Source organism: Psammomys obesus, unplaced genomic scaffold, assembly GCF_907164565.1.
Source record: "Psammomys obesus unplaced genomic scaffold, mPsaObe1.curated_primary_1811, whole genome shotgun sequence".
In the NCBI taxonomy this organism is placed as follows: Eukaryota; Metazoa; Chordata; class Mammalia; order Rodentia; family Muridae; genus Psammomys; species Psammomys obesus.
In genome coordinates this window covers 4,265,137-4,280,233 of record NW_026596466.1, presented here as the reverse complement: position 1 = coordinate 4,280,233, position 15,097 = coordinate 4,265,137, and the positions used below count along the sequence as shown (strand labels likewise).

Here is a 15,097-nt window from a genome sequence, read left to right as displayed (position 1 = left end):
GGGGGGGGGGGGGAGGGAAAGAAAAGAAAAGGAAAGAGAAAAGAGAACCAAGAACACGGTAGTCAGCCATGACAGGAAGGACACCTGCACACTGGGCCTCTGTCCCGAGATGAGACGGTCACTACTTTTCAAACTAAGCCTAGTGCATCCAGGGCTCTGCTTTCTCGGAAGGGAGTGGGCCCTGCTCTGTTCCTGGAAGTCCCTCACTGAAGACGACACATAACCAGAAGATGTTGTTAGCTGTGAACTATTCCATCACAGGACAAACAGCAAAACTCTCCCAAGTCCATCCTAACTGGAGCACGATACCTGAAAAACCATGGAAGAAGGCACAAAATGACCAAGATAGCTGAGCACCAAGCCTGTCACAACAGAGCTGTGTCTCATGAACCCAGACATTTGGGTGCCTGGCAGCAGGAAGCTGACATCACTAAAGGGGTGAAGGGCATGAGCTGGTCCTCCCCTGTAAATGGGAGACAGGGTTGGAACCCAGATTGCACTGGACCGATGTTCTCATCATCAAGGGATTACCAATGTTGCAATCCAGCACTGGGGCAAGGGCACTGCAGGTATACACTCTGGTGACAAAAAAGATTCCCACTAGCCAGGTCTGGTGGCTCAGGCCTATAATCCTAGGACTCAGGAGGCCAGGGCACTAGGATTACTGTGCGCTCAAAGCTAGCCAGGGTTATGCAGTAAGATCCTATTTTTAAAGAAAGAAACAAACAGAGAAAAATATTAAGATTAATTTAAAAAAAAAAAATTAAAGTCAAAAAATGAACCCGACAGAGACCTAGCTGAGTCAGAAGCAGCTACAGGCAGCAGCAGGTATCCAGGAGTTGGCTGGCCAGCTCACCTACACCCTCAGGTATTGGGGCGCACCCTAGAGCTGACCCCCCCCAGCACTCTGGCCCAGGCTGGGCTGTGGCTCTGCTCCAGCACACGCCGTCCAGTTACCTGGCTGGACACCTCGTATTCCACATGCTTGAGGAACAGGCCCTTCTTCTCGGGGATGAGCTCCACCTGCACCGTGTCCCTGGCCAGCAGCTCCTGCAGGGTGTAGGACAGCAGCAGCGGATTCCCCGGCGGCATCTGCATTCGCCTGGGATCCAGGTCCGGCCACTTGGTGACCTGGACTGTTCGGGGGCCTGAGGGAGACAAAGCGGATGACAGGTAAAGACAGGCGCTCAGGCAGCGGGGCCTCCCCGTACCCTGTGCTGGCTCAGCACATGGACTCTGGCCACAGCCACAGCCACACCAGATCCACCCTTCCCCAGGCTGCAGCACCCAGAGGAATCCCTCCCGGGGAGCTTCCTCTGTGAGTGGGTAAGAGCACAGACAGCAACTGGAGTGCAGTTAGGGAGGGGGGAAGCTTGCAGTCTAACCACACAGACACGTATAGACCTTCCTCTAAAGATGCACAGTGGCCCAACAGCCCTGGGGAAGGCACTGCACATCAGGACCAGCAGGAAGAAGACAGCAACCGGAACACACCACCGACATGATGTGTCAGGGAGCCTGTGTCTGTGCAGAGTGTGTGGAGGCCGGAGGGCGGGCTCGCCTGCTTTTCTTCTGTCTTTTTGGTTTGGGTTTTTTGTTTTGGTTTGGTTCCCCGCCCCCCCCAAGACAGGGTTTCTTGGCTGTCCTGGTAGACCAGGCTGGCCTCAAACTCACAGAGATCTGTCTGCCTCCGCCTCCCTGAGTGTTGGGGTTCAGGCGTGCAGCAATACACACAGCTCGTGTGTTCTTCATGCCATCTACGTCACTGGTTTTTAAATGTGTATGTGTGGTTCTCTTTTATGTCCATAGGTGTAGGAGCTTCATGATGTGTCCATGGAAGCCAGAAGAGAGTGTTGTATCCCCTGGAACTGGAGTGGCGTTGCAGACAGTTGTTAGCTGTCATGCTGGGAATTGAATCATGGGATTTCTGGAAGAGCAGCCAATGCTCTTAACCACTGAGGCATCTCTCCTGCCCCCACCCCCACCCCTTTTAAGACAGGGTCTCTTGGAAGAGCCAAGGCCACTGAGTGAATGTTTAAGAAGTGGGTGAAGACCTGAGTGAATGTGCATCACTGACGTGGGCACAGCCGTATCAAGGATACTGATGCCTCAGACCCATGGGAACTGGCAAAATCTTCCTCGTGTAAGATGATGCTCAGAGGCACTGCAAAGCTTCTCCTGGTCCAAGCAAAAGAATTTGCGAGCCACTGTGTGTGCAAGAACTATCAACTGCAGCTTCCCCTCCCCAGGCAAAGGCAACCCTAGACTGCTCTCTCAGAGACCTCCTACTAACTAGCCCTCCTGCAGTGCTGAGGCTCCAAGTTGTGCAGTTGGCACTGCTCCACAAACCAAGCATGACACACCCACCCCAGCTTTCCTTTATGTGCGGTTATGTGTCTGTCCTTCCTTCATTCCCTCACTGTGCCAGCCAGGGTTCCAGGGCCAAGCCTCAATGGATGAGGTGGGGTCTCTTTCTTTACCTGGAACTCAGTCAGTTCAATTAAGTTGGTAAAGGAAGAGAGCTCACCTCGTCCAAGCCTCCTCCTGTCTGCCTCCTCCATATCACCATGACTGGTTTTTATGTGGGTTCTTCTGTGGCAAACACTAGTGACTCATCTCCCTGGCTCTGTAAGTACAAATGTTTGGCTTTGCTTTCTGAGTCAGGGTCCCGTGTAACCCTTGCTAGCATGAAATCTGCACAGGTGAGAATCACCTAAGGTGCAGCCTTTGCCTCAGCCTCCTAGGTTCTGGCGTCGTGTGGATGTACCATCACACTCAATCCAGGGGCTTTCTGAAAGGGTAACATGTTAAAATGTTCTAAATAAGCCAGGTGGTGGAGGCGCACACCTTTAATCCCAGCACTCAGGAGGCAGAGGCAGGCGGATCTCTGAGCTCCAGGCCAGCCTGCTCTACATGTTCCATAAATCCTACTAGTTCCATGAGCAAGTTCCAGTACAGCCAGAACTGCACAAACAAACAAACAAACAAAAACCTGTCTTGGGAGGAAAAAATGTCTGAATAGCTGATGGTTAGAAAATTCTGAATAAACAGAATATTCTAAAAACATACTGCTCAGGGAGTTGGGCTGATGGCTCAGTCAATAATGTGCCTGCCCTGCCATGCAAGTGTAAAGACTTGAGCATGAACCCTAGACCCCACATAAAGCTGAACCCAGAAGTACAAGTTTGTGATAGCAGCACTGCACAGAGAGACAGGAAGCAGACGGCAGAAATGGAGGCCTAAGAGCCAGCTAGTTCAGAGTGTTCAACAGTGATGGGAGCCTGTCTCTAACAAGGCGGAGGGTGAGGAATGCTCCGGAGGCTGTCGCCTGACTGCCACTTGGACAGCATGTAAGTTTACCATGCATATATCCACACTGACGCAGACACAAAGGGTAACAGCTGTAGGGGTACATGGATGTACATGTGTATACATATATACCGAATAGTACCTGGGCCTGGTAGAAGAACGTTTCTCCTCCAAACATGAAAAACTGCAGTTGCAAGTTTGATGATTTTTTTTTTTTTTTTTTTTTTTTTGGTCGGGTTTTTTTGTTTTTTGAAACAGGATCTCTCTGGCCCTCCTGGAACTCTCTTTGTAGACCTGGCTGACCTTGAATTCACAGAAATTCCCCAGCCTAGGCTGGATTTAAAGGTGGACTCCACCATCCTCAGCTCTTGATTTTTTGTTTTGTGTGTGTGTGTGTGTGTGTGTGTGTCCCTGAACATGGGTGCCCAGAAGGGAAGAAAAGGGTGTTGGATCCCTTGGAGCTACAAGCAGTTGTGACCTGCCCTGATGGACGCTAAGAACCAAATCTGGGTCTTCTGCAAAAGCAGCAAGCACTCCTAACACCATTCTTCCACCCCAAGGTCTATTATGTTAAGTCATGGAACATGATTTGCAGAGAGTTGTGCCTCTCCATTGGTGCTAGCAACTGAATGCAGGCCGTCTACAAAAGCAGCCAGTGCTCTTAACTGGTGAGCCACCTCTCCAGCCCCAGAGAGTCTGTCTTGGTTACCTTTCTATTGCAGGAAAAGACACGATGACCAAGGCAACCTATGAAAGACAGCACTTAACTGGGGACCTGCTTATAGTTTCAGAGGGTCAGTCCAGGACCACTATGGTGGGAGCATGACAGCAGGCAGGCAGGCAGGCAGGCACTGGAACAGCAGCTAAGAACTTACATGCAGAGAGAAAGCCAACTGGAATGTTGTAGGCTTTTGAAACCTCAAAGCCCGTCCCTAGAGACTCAGCTCCTCCGACAAGGCCACACCTTTTAATACTCCCCGAACAGTTCCACCAAGCAGGAAACAAGTATTCAAGTTATGAGCTCATGGGGCCCTCTCATTCAAACCACCACAGGCTCTTTCCTTAGGACATTTTCTGGTTCATGATTCTGGAGATTGGGAAGGGGGGTGGCAGAGAGAGAGAGAACTGACAGAGAATCTTGAGAACACTGAGCCAGAAGTGGTTCTTTGGGTACAAGAAAACCCTCAGGGTAAGAGCAACAGCCAACTTTTTATCAAACCACAGACGTGAAAAGACAGCACAGACACAGCAGCACATGACTGTGATGACTGCACAGGCGGTGGAGGATCGGGAGTTCAAGGCGGGGGTGATGTGGCAGGGTGTGCTGCTGCACACTGGTAGACTCAGGCAGGAGGATCCTGGTTTCTAGATCAGCTTGACTACATACAAAGACCTTTTCAAAAAAAATAAAATAAAATAAAACAATAAAAACAGAATTCCAATGGTGGTATATGCCCATAATCCCAGAATCTGGGAGTCAGAGGCACACACCCACAAACTGCCATAAATCCAAGACTAGCCTGGGATACAGTGTGACACCCTATATCAAAACACAATGCCTGCTGAAAACACCAAGGTAATATAACCGACAGGGGGACAGAAAGATGAACAGAGCCAGCAGAACGGTAACAAGCAGAGGGGCAACAAAGGTCTCCATTTAAAAATGTTTTTTCCAGATAGGGCCTCACTACCTTCCTTAACCCTGGCTGGCAGGAGCTCAAAATGCAGACTAGTCTAGCCTTGAACTCAAGAAAGACCTGGCTGCCTCGGCCTCCCAGCTGGAATCAGAGTTATGTCCCACTGTGCCCAGCTGATTCTTTTTCAACGCTCTCTATTAAGCATGCATTTATCTTCTTGATTTCCTCAGAGAGTAAGACACGTCAGTCCTCTAGGGCAGCCTGAGACCACACTAATGATTACCGAAGGATCCCACTTGGGTGAAGAATTTGAACTTTGAACACAGGAGGATCTCACAGGCACATCTCTAAAGCACAAACAGCACCTCGACCCTTGGTGTCCCTCAAACACCCTGGAAAGCCATGGGTGGGGTACATGCCTGTGACCCTGTCAGGCTGGGCAGGGTGGCACACACTAGTGAGCCCAGACCTGTGAGACGGAGGCAAAAGGAGCCCTGGGACTGTTGGCCAACAGGCCCACCCTAGCCTACCCATTAAGTTCTAGGCTCATGCGAGCCTCCCTCAAAGGAAGCACACAGCGTTCCTGCGAATGACGCGCCTGAGGCTGTCCATCAGCGCGCGCGCGCACACACACACGCACACACACACATGAACACACACGCACACGAACACACACGCACACACACACACATGCAAATATGCAGACCCTCCCTCACAAGCACACATTCACTCTCTAAAAAAAGACACTAGTGAGAAGACATGTCTCCAAAAGACAGGGCTGGAGAGATGGCCCTGCAGTCAAGAACACTTGTTCTTGCAAAGGACTTGCTTTTGGTTCCCAGCACCCACAGGTGGTTCACAATACATCTGGAACCCTGGTTCCAAGCATTCTGGGAGGCAGAGGCAAACGGTTCTCTGTGAGTTCAAGGCCAGCCTGGTCTACAAAGTGAGTAGCTAGGGCTACACAGAGACACCCTGTCTTGGAGATAGATAGATAGACAGACAGACAGACAGACAGACAGACAGACAAAAGCAGGAGGTACAGGTACATGTCACAAATCCCAACAACTGACGTCTGCAAGGTGCCCTCTCACTCCCTCAGATGAACATGCAACATACAATAAATATCTTTACATTTTTCAAGGTGGAGACTCCAGAAGAACACCACCAACATCCACGTTGAACTCCTCTGGCGTCTACAGGCACACACACCTGCACACATGTGTGAACACCACAACACACACATAAAAGAGGAAACGAACAACAAAGGGGGAGAGGATCCAAATATTACAGTCACACTATTACTTCTATAAGTAAGAAGCCCCAAATGTAGTCACGGTGCCCTGCCAAGGTGCCAACCACAACACAGTATGACCCTAGGCACTGGTTTGCTAACTTCCGAGGTCAGCTGGGTATGGGAACACATGTCCCTGAATCCCAGCACTTCCTGCGAGCCACCCTGTGGAGCCTCTGCAAACGCAGTAAGCACAACTTCGAAGCCATTCTCCAGCCCCTCAAAAGAAAGTTTCAATGAAAAAAAAAAAAGAATGCACCTGGTGGGGTGCCACACGCCTGTAATCCCAGCACTTGGGAGACAGCGGCAGGCGGGTCTCTGAGTTCAAGACCAACATGGTCTACAGAGCAAGTCCAGGGCACAGATACACAGAGAAACCCTGTCTGGAAAAAAAACAAAAAACGAAACAAAACAAAAAAGACTGCATGTCATGTGCCACTGCTCGTGCCTGTAGTCCCAGCAATCGGGAAGGCAGAGGCAAGGCAGATCTCTGAGTTCAAAGCCAGCCTGATCTACAAAGATCCAGGACAGCCAAGGCTACACAGAGAAACCCGGTAAGAAAGAAAGGAAAGAAAGGAAGAAGGAAAGAAAGGAAGGAAGGAAGGAAGGAAGGAAGGAAGGAAGGAAGGGAGGGAGGGAGGGAGGGAGGGAGGGAGGGAGGGAGGAAGGAAGGAAGGAAGGAAGGAAGGAAGGAAGGAAGGAAGGAAGGAAAGAAAGAGAGAAAAGAACGCACACAAGAAAGAAAGAAAGAAAGAAAGAAAGAAAGAAAGAAAGAAAGAAAGAGAGAGAGAGAAAAGAACGCACACCTGTAACCCCAGCACTTCCAAGGCTGAGGTTACAGGCAAGAGGGCACCTATGAGCTAAAGACCACCCAGGGTTGGCATACCCAGACTGTCTCAAAAAAAAAAAAAAAAAAAAAAGAAAAAAGTTGCCTTGGACAGCCTCACTGTCACAGGTGGGCCACAGGAGGCAGGAAGGAAGATGCTGGGTTCTCTGGGGTGAGCACTCACCTTCTTCAGCGAGCATGGCCCCTGGAGACAGATACACTGCACACCACCCCAGCAGCACAGAAATACAACAGATTAGATGAGGAAGCAGCCAGGCCGTGGCGCTGGAAGGCAGAGGCAAGCTCTGATGAGAGACATCGGGTGGAAGCCAGCATCCATATTAGTGTCGGTATGTGGGCCAGCAGTGCCCACATCCCAGCACAATATTTATGGCTTCCAAAACGAACACAGAGTCGGGTGAGGCAGCTGGAGAAATGGCTAGGCAGATAAGCACATGCTACCAAGCACGACCACCCCAGTTTGATCACTGGGAGTCTACTCCCTCACCATGTCCTCTGACTGGCACTTGTGCACCATGGCACAGTTTCCCCCGACCATAAATAACTGGATAAAGGTAATAAAAAGGTTTTGAGAGGTAAGCAAAACCTTTTTAGGCAGACGCCTAAAATCTCAGAACTCAGGAAGCAGAGGATGAGGATTGAGATTTTGAAGCCAAGATTTTGACCAACAGTACACACACGTACACACACACACACACACACACACACACACACACACACGAAGACATAAGGAGCGGTACCACCCAGCGGCCCGTACCACCTCTGCCGAGAACACAGTCCTCCAGCGTCCCCTAGACAGGCCCCACCACCCTCTCGCGCTCCCTGCTCTAGCCACTCAGGAACAAATTGCTTTCCTGTGGGGTTCTCAGCTGGCAGGCAGCATGCCTCGGAATTAAATGACACAGCACAGCTGAAAATAGCTGGTGAAAATAAAACACTCAATAAACGTCACCAACTTCCTCCCAGATTTATTGCCCTCCAGTTGTGAAGCCACCAACAAAAACTTCGAAAGTGTTCCACCAGACGCCTTGACTGGTGGAGCAGTCATGAGTCCATGTAGTATACGAGCTACTTGGGAAACTCAATCAGAAAGACCACAAGTTCAAGGCCACCGTGCGACAGATACAGCGAGTCCAAGGCCAGTCCTATTTCAAAATGTAAAAGGTGGGCTGGGAAATGTAGCTCTGGTAGAATGCCTGCTTAGAACCCCATTGAGGGACTGGGGGTGTGGCTCATGGACAGAGCCCTTGCCTAGAATTCCCCAATAAGGGGTTAGGGTCTGGCTCAGTGGCAGAACCCCTGCCTATCATGCACAAAGCCCTGGCTTCAACATGCAGTACTAAATAAACGTCCTCCACAGCAGAGTTTTTGTGGCTGTTCTGGGAATACCTTCTAACGATATGGAAGTATGTAAGGGACTAACAGACCTCCCTACCTAAGAGCAGATGAGCACTACAGCAGGGGTCAAGCAGATGCAGAGAAAGCAGGTCTGCTCTGACTGAACGGCCCCAGAGGCTCATCTATTTGAATACTTGGCCTCAGCTGGTGGAACTGTTTGGGAAGGATTAGGTAGGCCGTGTGCTCTTGTGGGAGGAGGCACCTCACTGAGGGAGGGCTCTGAGATTACAAAAGCCCAAGCCGGTCTAAGTTAGCCCTCTCTGCCTCGTGGTCATGTCTCAAGCTGTCAGCTCTCAACTACTACTCCAGCACCATTCCTGCCTGCCCGCTGCAATGCTCCCCACCATCATGTCTTGGAATCAACCCTGAGACCATAAGCCCCAAACAAATCCTGTCTTCTATAAGTCGCCGTGGTCATGGTGTTTTGTCATAGCAATAAAAAAATAACTAAGGGGGCTGGAGAGACGGCTCAGAGGGTAAGAGCACCGTCTGCTCTTCCAAAGGTCCTGAGTCCAATTCTCAGCAACCACATGGTGGCTCACAACCATTCATGAGATCTGGTGCCCTCTGCTGGAGTGTAGGTGTACACGCAGGTAGAACACTGTATGCATAATAAATAAATCTTTAAAAAAAAATAACTAAGGGAGTCAGGCCTGGCGCACACCTTTCATCCCAGTACTCAGGAGGCAGAGGCAGATAGATCTCTGTGAGTTCAAGGCCAGCCTGGTCTACAAAGTCAGTCCAGGGCAGCCACAGCCAGGGCTACACAGAGAAACCTTGTCTCAAAAAAAAAAAAAAAAAAAAAAAGAGAGAGAGAGAGAAAAAAGAAAAGCAACAAAACAACAAGATGTAATAACTGGGAGCCATCTGACAGTATGAACTCATGTGAACCCAAACAAACAGGGAAAGCAAAATTCAAGATGCTGTGATTGTCCAGTCAGTTACCCACTCACTGAGAGAAACACACAAACATGCACCCAAACACACACATGCACACACTCTGCTCTTGTCCCCAAGACTCTTGTGCTGAATGTTACACAGTAACTTGGCAATCGAGGAGTCCAGTGGGCTCAGCAGCACACAGGATCTTCCTGGCAAAGCATGCCACAGCCTTCTCCCCCACTTTGCAAATGCTGGCTATAACATAGCAGTCCAGGCCCGGACACTACCTGCAAGCTGTACAGTACCCATGGGGAGAGCAGGGCAGCTCAGTGCAAGTCCCCTGCATCTTGGCTGCTAGAAGGCCAAGCCCAGCCCAGCTCAGGACCATAATGCTCCAGGCTGACCAATAAAGGAGTCACCCAACTCCATGTTGGTAGGATGGGCATCCTTCACCAGAGAAAGCTCTTAAAACTGTCACAGATGCCATGTGGCTGTTCTCTATAGGCTGAACCTGACCGTCACTGACTTGACTCACAGAAGCTGCGATAAGACTTCTATGGAGAGAGAAGAGGCTCAAAAAAAAAGTCTTCAGAATCCTCACCAGCACCCTTCCCTCCCCAGGATCCCATATGAAGAGACTGGAACTTTGCTGTGCAGCCATGGACTGCCTGTGCTTCTGTAACTAACCCCACTAAACTCACCTGGTTCAGCGAGCTGGGCTTGAACCGTATCACTCTTCTGGTGCACCAGTGCCCGCCCTACAGTGAACAGAAGCTCCTGGGCATGGTGGTAAATGTCCTCAACACAGCATCTGAAGCAGAGACAGGTTTATCTCCGCCAGCTTCAGGACAGTCTGTCCTACATAGTGAGTTCCAGGACAGCCAGGGCTACATAGAGCCTGTCTCAAAAATAACCAGAAGTTCCTAGTTCCTATGTCTGCCCTAGGCACACTGGCCTGCTGGGCACTTGGTGTTCTTAAAGACGTGTGAGGTTCTTCTGGCTTTGAGGCAGAAAGAACTGCCTGCCCCTTCCTGCAGACTCCAAGTTCAGTGTTCTACCACTCTAAGAGGCAAACGCCAGCTGTCAGCTCACCACCAATGAAGGATAAGGAAGGTTGATGCAAGTGGCAACTGGCAGGGTCCCAGAGCTCAGGATTCCAAACTGGCGTGTATGATAGGCTTGTTCACACATAGATGGCTGCCTCCACCCATACCCCACCCATCCAGAGATTCCTAACCTACAGGCCCAGAGTAACCCTAAGGACATGCATTACACAGAAATTCCTAGGCAATATTGTTTTGCTGGCCCCAAGGCCACAGACTAAGAATCAGTGTCAGGGACAGAGAGATGTGATTTAAGCCAATGCCGAGGGTGTGGCTCAGTGGTAGAGCCCCTGCCTAGAATCCCCCAGTGAGGGGCTGGGGTGTGGCTCAGTGGTAGAGCCCCTGCCTAGAATTCCCAGTGAGGAGCTCAGGGTGTGACTCATCGGTAAAGCACTTGCACAGGAAAATCTTGAGTTTAAGACCAACGTTGGCCACATAGCAAGAGTCTATATCAAAGATGATGGTCAAGGCAGGCGTTGGGGAAAGGGTAGGTAATGGAGTGGGAGATGCCCTCAGCATTCAGCACGCACATTCCTTCTCAAGCTCATAAAACTATTTACACTCTTGTTAACATCTTTTCTGACAGGCTGGAAAAATGATGGGTCAATGGTTAACAACATTGTAAGTTCAATTCCCAGCACCCACATGACTAACAACCATTAGTAACTGAAGTTTCCAAGGAATCCGACTCCCTTTTCTTACCTCTACAGCTAGCAAGCATGCTCCGTGAGCATTCATACATGTTGACAAAGTATTCACACACACAAAAAGTGCATTTAGTTTTAATAAAATTAAAATAAACAAAAGCCTCTGAGCTAAGTTCTGAAATAAACAAACTGTCCTCAGGAAATGGGAGCAGAAGTTTCCTCATCCTTATCATGACCACAGCTTCAGAAATGACAACTCAGCAGCTCAGGCGCCAGGAGACACAGGAAGCCTTCCCTGGGCTGGAGCCCATGGTCTCTCCTGACTAGGACAGGCCCCTACTGCTGTATGGTGCAGGAGGCACCACTCTCCTGGTTTTGTTTGTTCTGCTGCTGGGCCTAGAACCCAGAGTCCTGCATGCCAGGCAAGCACTGTGCCACTGGGGCCCAGTCTGCCCTACAGCAAGCTTTAAACAAGGTTCATAGAGCGACAGGACCTGAGTCCAGCAGGCTGAGCAGTGAGGATCTGCTGAACCCAGGAGTCTGGGGCCACATTGAGATAATAAGGTCTCCTCTCAAAAAAGGCAGGGCTATGAGAAAACATGCCTGGCACAGCACTTCGGGGAAAGGGAAAGAAGGAAGGCCTCTCAGGCTCCACAGTAACTTCCAACCCAAGCCCTCCAGCCCGCAGTCTATGAAGACTGCTGACTTCCCCATCCCTAAAGCTGCACTGCTACGTACGGACCCCTTTACAAACAGCCAGTGTTCCCATGTCTACAGAACACGTTTTCAAATTTGCTACAAAACAACAAAGCTACCTAAATCCCTAGCCACTCAAATAATCACTGTTAACAATTTTTTATTCAGCCTGTTCAATTGTTTTTTGTTTGTTTTTTTGCTAAAAAACTTTGAAATGTCTCTATGTTTGTTCTAATCACAAAATATTTCAAACACCCAAAATAACAGGGAAAAAAAGGAGCTATGGATGGTGGCACACGCCCATAATCACAGCACTGGGGAAGCTGAGGCTGGTGGATGTCAAATGCCTCAAAACCACCACAAACAAACCTCGCCAGGTGTTGGGGTGGTGGTGCATACCTTCAGCAGCTGGAGGCAGTGGCAGGAAACGGATCTGTGAGCTCAAAGCCAGCCTCACCCATAGTTCACAGCTAGCAAAGGCAAGAAAGAGAAATGCTGTGGGGTTTTTTGTTTGTTTGTTTGTTTGTTTGTTTAAGTAACGAAATGACAGGCTACCACATCCTGTCTCCTCAGCCACCACCTGCGACACCTCTCTCACGAGTTGGCCTATTTCACACAGTGGAGTGAGAGCCCGAGGTCCAGCCTCCTCCTCAGCTTGAGGCGCTCAGGTCACACACAGCGGATGCACCCTGTGCCTTCCATGAATCCTGCCGCGCAGCCCACTGCTCATTCATTCCTAGCCGGCTGGGCATCTGGGTGGTTCCACTGCCAATCTATGACACATGGCACTGCTAAGAATGTTCCAGAGCATGGCTTTTTGTGGACATATGTGGAATGCACTTCTGCTGGATAGGTAACACAGGCGTGAGTGTATGCGCCAGATCACAGCGCTTGCATATGCTCAGTCTAGTAAATATTTCCAGTTTTCCAAAGTGACTCAGCCAATCTACACCCCCTTAAGCAACAGGCCCAGCTGCCTCCCACTTTGGCCAATGCTCAGTATTTTGTCCTCTTTTCCTCAGTTGGAAAGACATACACCTCTTTCAAAATTTAATTGAACCCAGGGGCTAGTACCCTATCACTGAGCCACACCCCAGCCCCTCACTGGGGGGTTCTAGGCAGGTGCTCTACCTCTGAGCCACACCCAGCCCCTCACTGGGGGATTCTAAGCAAGTGTTGTATCACTGAGCCACACCCCAGCCCTCTTTTTACTTTTTGTTTTCAGACAGGGTTTTACTTATAAGATTCCCAAGCAGGCCTAGAACTTTCAAGTTCTACATCCAACTGCTGAATAGCTAGGAGCCAGCAACGCCTTGTCTAATGTAACTCCTGGGCTTCCTGTGATCCTTTTTTCCACGTGCAGTACCCACACTACTCCACCTGCGTTGAAGACAGGGTCTTCGCAGCAGATCACAACTGAGGGAGCACCGCTGAGCTTCACTTACCTCAGCAATACTCTCCGTCACTCCCGTAGGCCTGGTAACTGGTCTCTGCTACTGTAAAGGGCATACACACCTTCAAATAGGGTTCTGCTGTGATTTCATTCAGTGCTTGGGTCAGAGTCTACGGAATCACAATTTTTTTTTTCATTTATTTATTTATTTATTTATTTTTTTGGCCTGTAGGACCGATGCCAGATTCCTAATAGTAAAGTATCAGACAAGACTGTCCTCAAAATGTTCATGGAGGAACCAAATACTCCCCTGTAATACCGTGAGAAAAGGCTGGGGTGTGGCTCGGTGAGTCGAGTGCTTGCCTAGCCTGCACAAAGCCCTGGGTCCCATCCCCAGCACCACACCAACCAAGGGGAGGTGGCGCACAGCTGTTAAGCCCAGCCATCCAGCAGGGGTTCCAGACCAGCATGGGATATCTGAGATGTGCTGCCTCAAAAAAAAGAGGAGGAGAAGGAAACAGAAGGAAGAGAAACGAGGGTAATTAAACAGGAAAGGGGAGGAAGGGAAAGGAAAAAGGAAACCACAGAGCACAGCTTCCTCACTGAGGGCGCTGGGCAGCCCCAAAGGAGAGCAGGTCCTAAGCAGAGCTTCGAGTCTACTGCCACCCACCTAGAGTTCTCTTCCTCGTTAGCCAGTAAGCAATCCTTGACAGCTCCCTAGCCTCTCCCCAGCCACACTGGCTTCCTTCCTGTGCCCAACACAGCCACCTTACCCCTGAGCCTGGCCTCAACACTGTCTCCTCTGCCCAGAAGGCTTACCTTGCCCCCACCTGACCCCTATCTGCTGGACCAACTTCCCACCTTCCTTAGGATGCTGGCTGTAATCATTGCTTTCTCCGCGGCATTTTTTATTGGTGATGGCTGTGGCTTGCAAAATCCACAGCGTAGCACCTCCCCTGGCTCTGATTCTCCCCAGCACTTTCTAAGGTGTACTTTTGGTTATTCTATCTCCCGACTGCTGTGTGTAAGCTGTGGAGAGCGGAGGCCTGTGTTTACCGTGTTCAGTCGCTATCCAAGAACTGAGAATAGTGTCAGGGGCTGGGGGTGTAGCTCCATGGATGAGTTCAGCTCCCCTGAACATGCAAATGCCAAGTGGGCATGGAGGCCGGCTACCATAACCACTCCCCCTCCGTGTTTAGGAGACGGAGACAATTCCCAGAGCAAGGTGGCTAGCTAGACTAGCCGAAACAATGAATTATCGGATCCTAACATAGAAAGGGGCTGGACAGAGGCCTAACTGTGGAGATGGCTCTGCTAGTGAAGTGCTCTCTGCTCAAGAACGAGGACCTGAATTCGGTCTCCGGCACTGAGGGGGAAATGGCGGGTGAGGTAGTGCACGCCGGAGAGCCAAAGGGGGAGGATTCCTGGGGGCCTGACCGGTGATCTCTGGGCCAGTCAGACCATGTCTCAAGCGGAAAACAAGATTGAAAAACAGGAATGTAACAGCTGAGAAACACCGGTTATCTATATGCGTGCACACGAGCATGTGTATCTGCACACGTGCGCTGTCACACGCACATGCAGCCGCATACACAGACACGTGCACACACATGAACAGAGCACTTTTAAACTGTTTAAATGGATGTGTGCGTTTGTCTGCATGCGTAGCTGTGCACCATGTGCATGTAATGTTCAAGGAGGCCAGAAGAGGGCGCTGGGTCCCCTAGAACTGGAGCTACAGACTTGGGAGCTGCTGTATACGTGCTGGGAACCAGGCTCTGCCCAGCTTATGTAAAAGCAGCCAGGGCTCTCAACCACGGCGCCATCTCTGTAGCCATAATACCGTGTGTGTGTGTGTGTGTGTGTGTGTGTGTGTGTGTGTGTGTGTGTG

At 50.2% G+C, this 15,097-nt stretch overlaps 1 protein-coding gene across 1 annotated transcript in view; it reads right to left on the bottom strand.

The window, feature by feature from the left end:
• Snx8 (sorting nexin 8) overlaps window positions 1–15,097 on the bottom strand; it is a 48,157-nt gene that overhangs the window by 18,622 nt on the left and 14,438 nt on the right. The window contains exon 2 of the mRNA XM_055598640.1: window positions 958–1,148. Within this exon, the coding sequence (XP_055454615.1) occupies window positions 958–1,148 (191 nt within the window). The remainder of the gene's footprint in view (window positions 1–957; window positions 1,149–15,097) is intronic.